The 15,721-nt window shown below is 46.1% G+C and overlaps 1 protein-coding gene across 3 annotated transcripts in view; it reads left to right on the top strand.

Annotated features, from left to right (window-relative positions):
* Nucleotides 1-15,721, top strand: part of TMCC3 (transmembrane and coiled-coil domain family 3) — a 290,647-nt gene that overhangs the window by 194,233 nt on the left and 80,693 nt on the right. Inside the window, exon 1 of one of the 3 annotated variants that reach the window (XM_083182414.1) lies at nucleotides 10,429-10,765. The exons of the other annotated variants lie outside the window; for them this stretch is intronic. Within the exon in view, the coding sequence (XP_083038540.1) occupies nucleotides 10,688-10,765 (78 nt within the window). The 5' untranslated portion in view covers nucleotides 10,429-10,687. Of the gene's footprint in view, nucleotides 1-10,428; nucleotides 10,766-15,721 lie in introns of those variants that run through there. 3 annotated transcript variants of the gene reach the window in all.

The following is a 15,721-nucleotide window of genomic DNA, read 5'->3' as shown; positions in this document are numbered from 1 at the left end:
GGCTGGAACCGGAACGGACAGAATCTGGGTATACAGATGGTCCGTCTTGGACCTGGACTACACAGGGTGTAGACATAATGGCACAGGAAGAAGGCTGACCTGGAGTAAATGGCTTGGGTGCCATTTCTGGAACTGGAGAAACAGAAACCTCTTCTGGGGTCAAAGCATCAGATGCCTCACTGGAGGCTGATATTTTCAAAACACTTCCTTGGATTGTAGCTACAGATGTCCCAACACAAGCTACAGGATCAGGTACCTCATCCGAGGCTACGGACACAGATGTTTTATTTGGGACTAAGGAATCTGGGACACTTTTAGTGACGCAAGACTTGTACATCCTCCTCTGGTTCTCAGACTTGGAACTAGGAATATGCGTGACTGAGGCAGAGATGGCGGGAGCAGATGTTTCAGAAGAATTATGCAAAAGAGCAGTGCGGTATTGGGGCTTGTCACCCCTCCTGGATGTACAGAGGTTACAGTCTCTAATAAGGTGACTAGCACTACCACAGTAGAAGCATAGGTGGAGCTGTCTGCGACGCTGACGTTCAGCTTCCGAGCATTTGGGATGCGAGAACCTCCTGACTTTGTCTTCACACTGCATGGAAGAGAATAGATTATTTCTAAGAGAGTTTGTAACAGGAGATTGTTTCGTTGCAGTGGTTTGCACGGAACTTCTTGCGGTAACTTGTGTACTCTGAAGAATCTCTGGTATTAGCAGAATTATAGTGGACAGAAGGCTTTGCAGCTGTTCCAACAATTTATGAAGAACACTCAGAGGCTCAAAATCCCTTTGATAAGGGAAGTGGGAAATCCGCGGACAATCCATGGGGGACCGGGGACAGGTTACTGGAACAACCGGTGTTGAATTGGAACGTGGACTAGAAGTACCCAGAAATTGATGGAGATCATCCAAACTGGATGGTGACGCAAAAAATTTTTGGGCAGTCGACGCAAGAGGTGTCAACGACTGCTGTATAGTATCCAATCGGGTGGATACTCCCTGGAGACTCTTCATTATCCCTTGCTGAGTGGCTTCTTGGATCTTCATATGGCCGGAGACACCTGGAAGAGCCGCTGGTCCCACACTTGGGTCGTGAGCCAAGTACATCTGCCTTGAACAATCTGTCAGCACCGAGGGTTCTTGTGTACTCAGCTGTGACCGTGGTGGGCCAGTGGAGGGCGCTGGGTAGCAGGATATAGAAGGTTTGGTATGTGACCTACACAGGGAAACCAGGGCACAGTAACTCAGTGTTGGCAACGACCAGGAACAGGGGCGCAGCCTCCTGCTCTGGCCCTCTGGGTACAGGCTGGGACTGAGGCTGGAGTTGTGCCTTGAGACGGCCTGGAAGCCGAGGTTGACAGTGAACAGTCTGGAAGCTGCGGGAGTTGTCGACGTAGGATGTCGGCAGTCAGATGTGAGGCGACTGGAGGCACCAGTATAGCAACAGGATGGATTCTCAGATGAGACTGGGAAGCCGAGCAGAGCGAACCAGAGGGTTGGCGGAGACCAGAAGCAGGGGCGCGGAGTCTAACTTGCCAGCGGTGTTCACCAGGAAGTCCCGCAAGGAACTATGGGCTTGGCTGCGTCTGGCAAGCAGGTCGCGGCCCCCTGTCCTGGTCCTCTGGACGCGGGCTGGGAGTGAGGACACTGGAGAAATGAGGAAATGTCTTTGGAGACGGCCTGAGAGCCGGGGAAGATAGTAGACAGCCTGGGAGCTGTGGGACAGCCTGGGAGCCGGAGTTGTAGTTGGCAGCCTGGGAGCTGCGAGACGGCCTGGGAGCCGGAGATGACAGTTGGCAGCCTGGGAGCTGCGGGATGGCCTGGGAGCCGGAGTTGGCAGCCTGGGAGCTGCGAGACTGCCTGGGAGCCGGTGATGGCAGTTGGCAGCCTGGGAGCTGCGGGATGGCCTGGGAGCCGGTGGTGATGACCTGGGAGTCGTCAGTACATGATGTAGATAACCTGGAGAGAGTGACAGAACCTCTGGAGACACTTGGGAAAACCGTTGACACAGGATGTCGACAACAGATGTAGATGTGACAATGCTTGAATGCGGCAACTGATGGACGTCGGAGATGACACGGATGTTGTTAGTCACCAGGAGATGACGGAAGCACAGAGTCTCTGGAGATGACCGGAACCAGGTAAGTAGCAGCAGAAGCAGCAGGACACTTGGAGATGGGATCACTGTAGACTGGATAACCAGGAGCCTTGGAACTCTCTGTCTCTGGGGTAACCACTCAGGAAGCAGAATGAACAGTTGTTCAAGGCAAGGAGGACTCTGGGAAGCTGGCTTATATTCCTCCAGGTGATTGCTAATTGTCTGCAGCTGCAGCAGCAGCCAGAACTAAGAATTATACCTTGAGTACCTGGAACATGTGACTAGTGCAGAACTCAGAAAGCTTCATTGGAGTTAATCACTGAGGAATGGAAAGCAGCTGCAACAGCAGCAGCTAGGAACCAGACCAGCATCAGGAAATAAATGTGAAACAAGTCAGGTTCGTGACAGAGCATATGCGATAATTATGTATGCGTTGGCTGGTGAAGGGGGCAGAGCTGGGGTGTGGATGTTAGAACATCCCGCCCTTAAATAGAGGACAAAAAAATAGCAGATAAAAAGAGAACCTTCCTGGTAGATAGTATTAATTTTGTTCTGAATCATAACCATTTTGAGTTTGATGGTAAACATTATGTCCAAAAACAGGGGACTGATATGGGCCCGAAGTTTGCCCCCTCATATGCGGATATATTTATGGAAGATTGGAAAAGCATATACTGTATGAAAAAGAAGGATTCAAGTACAAAAATATGGTGTTTTACAAACGCTATATTGATGACTTGATAATCATATGGGATAGCGACAAACACAGTTTTGAACAATATCTGACATTCAGGTGAACAATTTTAATCTTAAATTCCCATATAAAGAAAGTACCACAGTAATTGATGATTAATATATGTCCATTCGTACATATTCTTGTGATACAATCGTATGTCCAGTTCTTATTTTATGTTCATCTACTTCTACTTCATTCATTGTTTTGTATCTGTTTTTTTGTCTGATCTTCTCCATCCGCTCATTATGGTAGAAAAACTAAATCTGTACTATGTTCATGTATATTTTTGTACTAAGTTGGCATTTATTGTTATTCTATAATTATATATCCATTTACCGCTGATGAGACGAAACGCGTTGGGTATGCTACGTCTGTTATTGCAAACAACTGTTAACATCAAAAATTACTTAGTCGTTGATTCAAGGAGTCTGGAGAATCTGTTGAATTGTCTGTTACTTCAGACTCCTCCCATCATTTTGTGCCTCCACAATGCTGCTATCACGGCCGAGGGGTCTTGAGGACCCACCTCAGGTCCTAATTCAGGCGAGACTGGGGCGGGACGCCCTTGGAACTTGGCAGGTTGGATGTACGACCTCTGCATATATTTTGGGCAGTGGGTTTTGGCGAATACTCCGAAGCGAGGGCGTGGAGTCTAACTGCCCAGCGGTCTTCTCCAGAGACCCCCGCAAGGAAGTTTGGTTTTCGCTGCGTCTGGACAGCAGGTCGCGGCCCCTCACTCGGAGCACCCACGGATGCCCAGGATGGAGCGGGCAGAATGAACCGCTCGGGTTAGGGACCGGGAAATGAGGAAGGAGGTCTTTAGGAGAGTACCGGGATGATTGAGGCAATAACTGAATAGTGGATGACGTAAACCGGAGAATGTTGACGGAGAAACTGACGACTTGACCGGAGTAGTAACTGTAACTGAAACGGCTCACTTGGCTTGAAGAATAAACGACAACTAAAAGGACCAACTTGGTTTAAAGCAAAACTGACAACTTGTGCGAAAAGGCGAGACTGTAACTGAAAAGGCCGACTCGGCTACTGGAGATGACGACGGGACTGAAGTACCAGGATAACAGGGAAGAACAGACTATAGGGAGCTCAGGAGCAGGGACAGGATCAGAGCTTGGAACAGGAGAGCTGGATCCGACACGAGAGCAGGGTCAGCAGTACCACACACAACCACTGGAGCTACAGAGTAATGCTGGCAGCTGACGAGTTGTTCCAGCACTGAGGCTAAGAGCCTCCTGGAACTTATACCTCAGCCCCAGCAAGGTCCGGCCCCCTGGTGGGGAAAAAGTGACAAATACTGGTGCCGAATGCCGTTCACGTGACCCGGCCAACATGGCGGCGCCCAGCCGCAGGAGCCGGCGTCTGTGCCGCCGCCAGACCCGCCGACAGACTGGGAACCCCCCGGACCACCCGCCGCCCGCATCCAGCCAGCCCTGCACCATCACGGCGCCAGGACCGGTGAACACGGAGAGGTGAGTAGCCGGTGCCGGGCCTGGCGCCGGTCCCTGACAGCTGCCATGTATGTGCTGTCTGCTGACCAGACATGTAATGTGATGACCTTCTGCAGTAACTTGCTGGGGTCCTGGAATTATTTTTATTGTTTGATGGGGTCCCAGAGCAAAATAGTTTGAGGACCCCTGCTCTAGAGGTTATGCATTAGTAGAGATGGGGACATTTTAATATCTATTTATGATAAAGGGGAAGTACTGTAACAAACAATTAAAATCAGTCATAGTTGCATAGTCATATATTTTTAAATCATTTACTCCCTGCCTACTCCGCTCTGTAGAAAAAAAAAATGTGTAATTGAAAATTAAATGAAATAATAGGCACTTTTCAATATGCCAGTACTATTACTTTCAAAGCCGACAAACTTCTTATAATAAGGTACTATTTTAACTTTTTTTGTGGAAACCAGCAGCACCATCAGGAGGGTATTAAGACCCATGAAATAAGTAGTTATTGAGAGCAGATAAGTACGCATTTTCCTTCTTTGGATAAATAAGAACAATGATGACTCTCACATCTTGATGGTAGCAATAGTAGGTGATGCCAAATGTGGTATAGTACACAAAGGACATGTTCAGTGTAGTGCTAAGCCCACCTACAAAAAGGAAAATCCTCCTGCTACTGTAGTCTGAGAAAAAAAAAAAAGCATTGCTTAAATATAGAAAAACATAGTGATCACTATTTATAATACTAACAATAATACTAATAATATTAATAACTATAAAAAAAAGATGATTTAAATTTTCGGTACTTGTTTCCTAGAACGGCACCCACTATTTCCATTGTATGGGCTCCTAAAAATCTCATCGCATCGCATCCCCCTGTAATATTGCGGCATGCGATGCGATGCAATTCGATTTTTAATTGTACAAGCACCCATGAGATGTGATGGGTGCTTACAATGAGATGTAACCCCCCAGTATCCACGCCATCCCGAAGTGTGGCGAGCGGCGGCGGTACGCGTCCTCCGACCTTTTCATACCCCCACTATCTACGTTGGTGTGGAGAGCGGACGCAGAATACGAGCCGGAAGCGTGGCGAGCGGACACGGATTACTTTACATGTATTCTGCGTCCCCTCGCGGGGCTCGCTGCGTTCGCCACGCTTCGGGCTCGTATTCTGCGTCCACTCAATCTGCATCGCATCCCATTTGCTGGCATGCGATGCTATGCGATATTTAATTGTACAAGCATCGCATCGTACACCACTAAATAAGGTACACAATGCCATGCGATGGGCGCCGTGCTAGGAAACAAGTACCACATTTTCTTGTCTGCCATATACAGAATATACAAAGCACTTTTTTATACGAAGGACAAGGCCTGTGGATCCATATGGCATGTTTGTGTTAGACTGGGACCTGACGTATCCACCAGGGAAATGCAATGGTAGGAGCCCATACTTAGAGACTTGGGTAATCATTAGTGCAGTGGTTCCCGACCCTGGTCCTCAAGTACCCCCAACAGTGCACGTTTCCATGTCTCCACATAGAATCCCAGGTGAAATAATTAGCTCCACCTGTGGATCTTTTAAAATGTGTCTAAATAATAAGTGCACCTGCTGGGTGACCTGGAAAATGTGCACTGTTGGGGGGTACTTGAGGACCAGGGTTGGGAACCACTGCATTAGTGCATTACCTGTGCCCCTTGATAATATACATAGTAAATACTGCTAGTGCATGCATGGTAATGTACCAGTTTAATAACAGAAATGCACTGTAGAAAATACGCCATATTCCTGTTTAGTATTATGTAACATATGAACAATGCATAATTCAGGTGCACAGTCTGGGCTGTAAGTAGTAGCCGATGTACTGCCTACGCTGCTTATTTGCTTTTATCCCTGACCTAGCTGTCGGGAGTAAGTGAGGTGGCTGCAGTGTGAGGTTTAGAAGAGACAAGACTGGCATTGTGTTATAAGAAGGATAATGTGTATAAACAGCAAGGGAATGAGGGCAGCTGACACTGAGGAGCTGGGAAATGTTGACAGCTATGGTTTTGTTTAGAGAAAAAGCTGCTATTGCCGTGTGGAGTGGATAAGGGTGTAAAAGTGAATGGTGACCGATAGTAAAAAATGTGTGCTAAGCGGTAATGGAACAAGGCAGAAGTCAGTGCCAGATTAAGGTCCACATGGGCAAATTTACAACTAAGTGGGGGGGGGGGGGGGGGGGGCTACGGAGTTGCATACCCTGGGTTCAGGATCTAATACCACATATGTGCATTCAGAGGGGATGGGACGATGCAGAGTAAAATTACTGCCTTGACCCCAGGTGACAAAAGTTTCAGGCCTGACGTGGGCCTGGTGCAGGTTATATGACTAGTGATGAGAGGAGGGGTGGATGGGAAGGGGCATGACCAGTGCTGCTTGGCATAGTTGGCAACTCAACTTATAACAAGCAGAATTTTTATTATTTCAAGTTTATATTTTGGTATTCTTTTTTTCTTTTGATGGTTGGTTGCTGCTTGATTTTGTTTGTATTATTATATTGTTCGTATTATTTTATTGATGCTTGTTTTTGGGCTCTTTTTTTGGGAGGGGGGGGTGTGTGGTACCACTAACATAGAACATCAGAGGTAATTAGTCATTTATCTATTCTACACAGCTCTTCACTAAGACATAGGCAGGAAGTTATGGATTAATAGATGAGTAGAGGCCTCTTTATTTATTGATTTATTTAATTAATTAACATAAGTACAACATTGCTTGTTTTAAGATTGTTTTATCCTAAACCGGGCAAACACAATATCAAAATGTTTGTTTTGCAGTCAAAGTATACGTTCATCAGTCTTGTTTTGCTTGTGCCTTCCCGTTCAGAAAAGTAATATTCATATATACAGTATCTGTACATTCTCATGTCACAGATTTGTGGTCTATGAATAGAGCTGGCAATGGTCCTTCATTCTGCTGTGTGGTGTTGGGTGGAGATAGATTAGATATGTTAAAGGCCAATTTCTTCCATCAAAGGGAGGTAGTCAATACGGGATTCTGACTGTCGGCACGTCCCGACAGTCAGAATCCTGGGGTGTTTTTGCTTTGCTCGATAGATACTCAACAGGCAGAATTTAATGTTCCGCTTGTCAAGTGTCGAAAAGGGGGCGTTAATTCATTAATTTGACAATCTACTGCCATTTCCGATAAAACAGATCTGACGTTTTAAAGTTGGGTCTGTTTTGATAGAATCTGCCTTCAATGCTGTAGAAACGGCATTAAATAGGTGGCAGACACTATTTCCCCTGGTGGAAATAGGAGAGAAGATTGAATACCCCCCCAAAATATGCAAAATGGTACATTTAATTGTGGAACAAAGAGACTGTTTTACTGATTTTGCTGCTGACTCCATATCACCTCTTCTGGACAAATGGGTTTGTTAGGAATCTTTTCTTTGTTGTTTGTTGTTAGATAGTATTTTTTTGCAGCAAGGAACACGGATCGCCTATAGAGCCTAAATGATCTAGTACACAATAACTCAACTTTCACTCTGCATATTGACTGTAAATTCTCATTATATATACATATATATATATATATATATATATATATATATATATATATATATATATATATACAGTACTATTTTTCTGGCAAAATAGGTCCAGGAACTCCAGGTCTGGGGGCGGATCAATTAAATGAAAAAAAAAAAAAAAAATATATATATATATATATATATATATATATATATTAGAGAGAGGGAGAGAGAGAGAGATCTATATATTGTATTTAGAAACAAAGGCACTCACAGGTGACTCTAAGATACAACTTATCTTATGGAAAGTACATTTTCAGTTCCTGATGATGTCATATTTAATTAGAGGTTCAGGAACTGAGTTCCTGCTGGTTCCTGCTGAAAAATAGCACTGTATATATATATATATATATATATATATATATATATATATATATATATATATATATAAAATTAACTTTCTAGGCTATTTATTGCCGATTATTTTTTAATGCAATTATGTACTTATTAAGATGTATTTCTATGGTGTAATGCTATCATACCCATCTGTACTGTACAGTGGTCACAATTTACACTATAACCAAGTTTAATAAATGCATTGTGTTTATTACCTATTTATTAAACTAAAAATGATGTGTAAATATCTCTGAATATTTTACCCTGAAACTTAAAACAGTGTGTTTTATACTTAACATGGATGCAGTTTTACAGGCAATATGGCACTTTGCTTTTACTATAAATTATAATCGCTGTGAATCACCAGCTTCTAAATGTTCGTGCTTAGTAAATAGCCTCTGAACTCCAAAAACTTTATACCAATGAAATGGTCATTTTTTTGTGTGTGCAGTATAAGCAATAGCAGTGTGCCCTGCAGCCAAACACATACCATCCCTAATTAAATAATAATGAGCCACAAGGCAGTGGCACACCTTAGCGTCCACTCCCCACTGCAGTGGTCCTGGAGAGGTTGGGAAACTCATGGGGAAAGCAGAGGTGGCATCCGTGCCCCGCCAGAGCATCACACCGCCAGCAGTAATGCCAAGCAGGCCGGCAGCAGTGCAGACACAGCCAGCAGCAGCAAACTTGAGCCCCCCTATCCACCCTACCCCAGCAGCTTTGAGCCAGCCAGCAGAAGGAGCAATGGGATGCTGCACGCCAGGCAGCAGCACCAGCAGTATCATATACAAGGAGACAGCATTAGCACAACAGGGTCAGTGTGCACCACTCAATCCCCCCCAGCACTGCTAACCTGGCCACCATCACCATAATCAGCGAGATGTCCAGCAAGGGGGAGCAGAGGTAAAATGTCATTTGTTTTAACAAGCTAGTGCAGGAGTAGTGGCTGGGTCACTGCCTGGGGAAGGTGCTAGAGGTCTCAATTTGCCATGGTGCAGGGTGGGATGTATATCTGTGCAGGCAGGGCCATCTCTTTTATTGGTCTCAGTGGGCAGTTGCTAGGGGCCCCAGTATTAAAAGGGTTCATGGTTGATAAACCTTCCTATCCCTACCCAGATGGATTGACAGTTAATAGATTGTTTTACTGTGGCATAATTTGAATTGGGGTACTATTGTGTGACTACTGCCCTTTTCAGTGAGACCACGCTCCTATCTGTATTCCAGTTGTGAGGGGATGAGAGAGGAGAAGGCCTGAGAAGAGAGGAGGAGGCCTGTGTGGCACCTCGTCCGTTAGGGCCCCGGCCCTTACCTCTCTGCCATCAGCAGCACAGAGATATAGAGTCTGAGCCCTAGAGGCGATACCCACAGTGCTGGTAAATGATTCCATCACGGATCCCACTCAGCATGCCCCGCAGCCAACATCGTCACTCTGCACATGCGCAGATGTACTCCTGGGTCTCACACCTAGGAGTCCAGGGACAGCACCGCATCGCAAAGGACAGCTCCTATCGCAAGTGCTGTCCTTTGTGTTACTAATATTATGTTAGAGCATATGCAATTATTATGAATGCAGTAGCCAGCAAAGAGGGACGTCGTAAATGAGAACATCTTGTCCTCAATCTGGGTGAGAGCTGAGTTGGGAGGCACCTTAAAAACGCTGCTATGAGGCCCACAAAGTTCTAGTTAAATCCCTGACCGCCTACTTTAACCCCTTCCCCCACTGTCCCCTGATCAGCTGACGCAAACTACTACTTTGGGCGCAAATGCTGACAAGATGTTCATACATCTGGTCGGTCTCCTCTCCTGCTTCGCCTCGCTAATGAGGGGAAGCACGAAGTGTCATAGCGGCGCGATAAGTGCCACTATATTAAATCTACTCCTGTGTGACAGTAGGCAATAGATTGGATGGTGCGTTATCGCCTTTTACCATATCTCCACTTCATCTCTTCTCCAGGCTTAATACATCTGCCCCAATGCCTTATGCTCCTAACTGAGCCCCAGCTGTGACTGTTTTTATGGCCACCAATAAGGAAGTGTACTCTGTGCTGCAGGCGAGTGACTGCCTCTTGCAGCCTCAGACAGGGAGATACCGGCGCACATTGCTATACACTCCGGTTTCGTAGCCCCCGGCAGTGAAGGGGTGTTCCGAGAAAAGGGGCGTGTGATCCGCCCTGATACACAGAGACCCGCCCAGCAAGCCAGCGGCAGCAGCACACACGGCAGTGTCTACTGTCCACAGTGTCCAGCAACATTGCATAGCACAGCAGCACAGGGGGCAGGAGCAAGCTCAGCGCAGCAGCGGGCAGTGGGAACAGCGTCCCCGGTACCCAGCAGCCGCCGCCTGTATTATTATGTGCCAGCAGCAGGCTGCAGGCAGCGTGGCCGCGGCGCTAGCAGGCTCCTTCTCCCTCCTCCGGGGCCGGTGTCGAACTATTTAGTGTGGTGGCAGTCGGGATCTGAGCAGCAGACATGCCGGGAAGCGACACGGGGATCGCCGTGGACAGAACCTACTCTGATCCGGAGAGGCACCAGAGAATGAAGACACGGGTAAGGAACCAGAGCCATGGGACTCGCAAAGCAGAGGAAGGCAACCTGTGGCTCGTTAGCTGGTGTGGAACTACTGGTCACAGCATGCCGTACACCCGTTATGCTGGGATCTCTAGTACAGCATCAGCTGGTTTACCATATACTCCCTCACCATCCTGCTTCCATCATTGTGTATGCGATCTGAAACTAGCATTAGCCATAGCGCTATAGGTGCCCCCTCCCTATAGGGAACATGCGTGTAAGTTACCCTGTAAGCGTGCTGCTATCACTCGCTGCTTCTGCAGGGCGCATTCATTGCTAGGCGCCATTTACACTGGGTACAGTGTATACAGGGGATGTGTGCTGGAGTTGCAGCTCGCCTTATCTCCGTCATGTGTAGTGCCAGTGCTTGGAGACTCGCTGCAGTCAGATGGTGAGCTGACACTCACATGACAGGAGGCTACTGTTGGCAGCTTATTCTCATGTGTGGGACTGATACACCGGTCTATACAAGTCATGCTGCCCATCCTCACCTACTGTAGGTGGAAGAAACAGCTGGAGAAGGGTTGGACTTTATGTCAAGTGGCATGACGAGACTGAAGTTGGCTTCTATTCGAGCTCCAGCTTCTTATTCAGAAAATGTTAATAATAAAACTAATCAATCAGGATCATTAAATTATTATTTATTATTATTATTATAAAGTTGATTCTATTCTATTATTATTGTTGTTGTTGTTGTACAAACAAAATAATATACATGACACGAATCTCGTTTGTATTTTGCCTGTGCCTATGAGATTTGTCATGAAATAGGCTGGCAAAGGGGCATAGGTCTCAGATCCTGCAAGGGTTGAACGGCATTGGTCAAACAATATGACACTTGACATATCCCTTACATATGACCCATTTGCAATTTCTTTTGACCAACAAGGATTTGGGCAGAAATAGGGCGATAAATGGACATGGGTACCTTTTACAGACGCTATTTCCTCTTTGCTCATGCACGGATGCGCAGTCATTTGATAATTGCTCAGTTTGCAAATTCTCTGGTTAGCGATCCGTGGCTCAATTAGCCCCTAAGCCAGGTAGGACCTGACAAAATTCTGGGTCAGACCCAGGATTTTGTTGGAAAAGGGGTATAAGTAGAGTAATCTGTGATGGTACAGCTTCATGTTGAGTTTGCATGTGAATACATTTTGCTACTGTTTTAATACACCTCAGATTGCTTTTCTATTTGATGTAACATTTGTCTGCTAATCAAGGGGCCGATTCAGCCCCGTCTCCAATGGTCGGGGTATGCGCATGGGGAAAAAAATAATTTGATGGTGAGCGACCATCAGATGGTTTATATTTTCCAGTGCGACTCCATGCCAAGTGGATGTGTAAACGTACACATCCACTTGCATGCTAATGTGGGGATTTGTTAGGCGGGGGGGGGGGGGTGTTTACCTGCTTTATAGGCAGCAAGTATACGCTGCCTAGCCAACAAGTCTGAATTAGGCCCAAATTTCAGCAGGATATTTTTAATACATTGCCTATTGTTACACTATCTGTACTCGGGATCAGTCCTGTTTCTATAGCTGGAAGATGCCATGAAGTTAAATGGCTTTTAATAGTGAATCTGTGCTCAGTAGGGTGCCGGAAGGCTCCCCGACAGTTGGGATTCTGACAGTCATTACTCCGACGTTGGAATCCCGACTGCTCCCTCGTGGACCACGTCCACGACCCCCATAGAGGGAGAATCTTCAACATCTTCCGTTCAACAACTACAGAGGATCTTTGCATACATACCAGCTGCACATACTTGGGTTTATTATGAATAGTGCTAGCACAGCGAAGGGTTATGTTATTGCCTTGGCGTGAGACTGCACAGGCAGAGTGGCTTTGGTTATATTGTATGTTACAGGAACTTGCTAGCCTTTCCTGTGCTTCATTGGGGATTGTGTGGTATCTCTTATCTCTGCACCACCCAGGTCATTCCAGTTCCCCCACTGATGTTTGTTCAGTTCTAGCCTGTCTGTATGTCTCCATAGAATACAGTCTCACATCATGTTGCATTTGATAATATCTACTGTTCTACGCATTTAACTATGCAATTTTGACTATTACAATCACTTATATCAGCATTTCTTATAGTTTACTTTATTTCTTTTGTACTGTGTACTTTTGTTGATGGTATTTACCAAATAAAGGCTCCTGCAATATGTTTAATGAACCCTCTGTAGTATTAAAGAATGTTTGTGCTATTATAAAAAAAGTTTTATTGTTCCTCAGTGAGAAAAACAAAATAGCAATCTAGCAAATATGATACCTTTTAATGTATGTTTAAAAGGTATCATATTTGCTAGATTGCTATTTTGTTTTTCTCACTGAGGAACAATAAAACTTTTCTTATCAACTGGCTAACACGGTACCAAACTTTTTTTTTTTTTTTTGCTATTATAAATAAACACCATTCTGGAAGTGACTGGTGTAAAAGTTTCTTAACATGGTATTATGGGGAGTGTCGGGTATCTGTATTGTCAAAACACAGACATTTTGGCATAAATATTTGGTTCTGGAAAGTCGTGATCTGAACCCTGCTTTTTACTTTTATGAAAGGATTAATTAGACATTCTAAAGGGGCCTACACATGGGGAGATGTGCTGAGTGTCGCGAGTGATGCTAGATCACGAATGCTGTGTACACACGGGGGAGATATATTGCTTGCAATATATTGCTGAGCAATATATTGCTCAGTGTACTTGCAATATTTCTCAGCAATATATTTCTCGGCAATATATTGCTCAGTGTCCAGTTTTTCAGAGGGACCAGCAATTTTCCCTGAAAATTGCTAGCAATTTTGACTAGATTTTTTTTTACCCTCTATTTAAATTCATTTATGATTGACATGGGTTGTGGGAAGTCCTTCTGGAAGGGAATAAAAGTGTATATGGTGTATATACAGATGTAGCAGGGGTCATCTTTGTAGGGGCAGGATAATCTAGCGGCAGCAGCCGCTAGTGCCCCGCTCCCGCCAGGGGTGTGGGGGCACAAGACGGCCGTGCGGCCCCTACCACCCCGACACCAATGCCCCCTTCATTTTAAATGTGGTCACATACTATTGGTGTGGGGCAGCATGGTAATGCTCATGCTGCCCACCGATGGTGCAAATCACCATCGATGGGCAGCATGAACATAATCATGCTGCCCGACACCAATGCCCCCTTCATTTTAAATGTGGTCACATACTATTGGTGTGGGGCAGCATGGTACTGCTCATGCTGCCCACCGATGGTGCAAATCATCATCGATGGGCAGCATGAACATAATCATGCTGCCCGACACCAATGCCCCCTTCATTTATATTGAGCCCACATACTATTGGTGTGGGGCAGCATGGTAATGCTCATGCTGCCCACCGATGGTGCAAATCACCATCGATGGGCAGCATGAACATAATCATGCTGCCCGACACCAATGCCCCCTTCATTTTAAATGAGTTCACATACTATTGGTGTGGTGCAGCATGGTAATGCTCATGCTGCCCACCGATGGTGCAAATCACCATCGATGGGCAGCATGAACATAATCATGCTGCCCGACACCAATGGCCTCCACTACATCCTATGCACTTACTGGATAGTGCGGCTGTGCAGTACTAGTGTGCTGACACAATGGGGGGAGCTGCTGCTGTGTGTGCGGGAAGAGAATGGAGCAAGAAGCAGGGGCTGGCTCCGTGACAAGGCGGGTGGGCGGTGACTGACAAGACGGGTGGGCGGGTCCCGGCCGGTGCAGGAAGCTAGTGTCGCTGGTGCACAGTGCTTTGTGCACCAGCGACCTGCAATTTTTAGGCAGAATCGGAGGAGCAAGCTCCTGCGACCAGCGACCATGAAGGGCTGGCCGCGGGAGCACGCTCCCAGCCATTTATAGCTGGCTGCACATTAAGGGCCTTATTCTGGTTGGTGCGTACTTTCCCGAATTCTTACGGATGGCGTTTTTTAGCCGTCTGCGCATGCGTGGGGAACGCTATGCGCGTGTGCCACGCATGGTCTCCGTACTTGTTCGCGCTAATACCGTACAGAAATGTGCACCGCAATCACTTGGGAAATATGGGCGTATTATGGGCGTCATTCGGAAATACACAGGGGCGTAGTTTCAAAGTGGGTTAAACTGGGCGTAAACATGGGCGGACACGAGGGAGTGCACTCATTCTGGTAGGCGTGCATTCGGACAGCACACCGAATGCACGCGAACAAAAAGGCTAGAAATATGCAGTGTTCATAAGCAAGTATTGCTTTGCGGACACCACTCGTTCATGCGCTAGGCAATCGCTATGCCTAATCAGGACGGCCGCATCTCAACCAATGTCAGCTGAACACAATACAATCCACTCCTTTACTCATTAATTACACGCTTGTCAGTGCTTCAATTGGAACCATTGCAGCTTAAATGGACCATTACTAAACACACACATATATGCTGCAGTTTTCACTCACAGAAGAATAGATGATGTAATATGCATACATAGCACATGGGCTTCAAGGGGCGAGAAAGAATGTGGTGAACTTAGCATGATGTGAGGGTTAATGTAAAGTGGTTTTTAAGTGTTTAATTATCAATTAGATAAATAATAGATGACCCGGAAAAACAATCCCTTTTCAATGAGGTTGGCTAATTGCCTAAGTGTGTCATGTGATCGATTTGGGGATTCAGATAAGAGTGGTGGTGATTTGTGCGTAAATACACCGCATCGGTGCGTACGGTCAGGTTCCCGTCCGTTCTGACGCTGTAAGACCGTGCAGAATCTGAGTGTGTCCACCGCACACGCATGGTTTGTATGTCTCCGTAAACACGCCCTCTTCTTAAAGAGTTAGTCCGTCCGAATGCGGAGGACCGGTGGGCGTTTTTACGGTTGATGTCTGCACAGCGTGGCGTGCGGACCTCTCCGAAAGAGAGAGGAAATATACGCACCAACCAGAATAAGGGCCTAAATCA

This window comes from Crinia signifera, chromosome 4 (assembly GCF_055691185.1).
Source record: "Crinia signifera chromosome 4, ASM5569118v1, whole genome shotgun sequence".
Taxonomy (NCBI): Eukaryota; Metazoa; Chordata; class Amphibia; order Anura; family Myobatrachidae; genus Crinia; species Crinia signifera.
The sequence above is the reverse complement of the archived record's forward strand: the minus strand, read 5'-3'. Positions and strand labels throughout refer to the sequence as shown.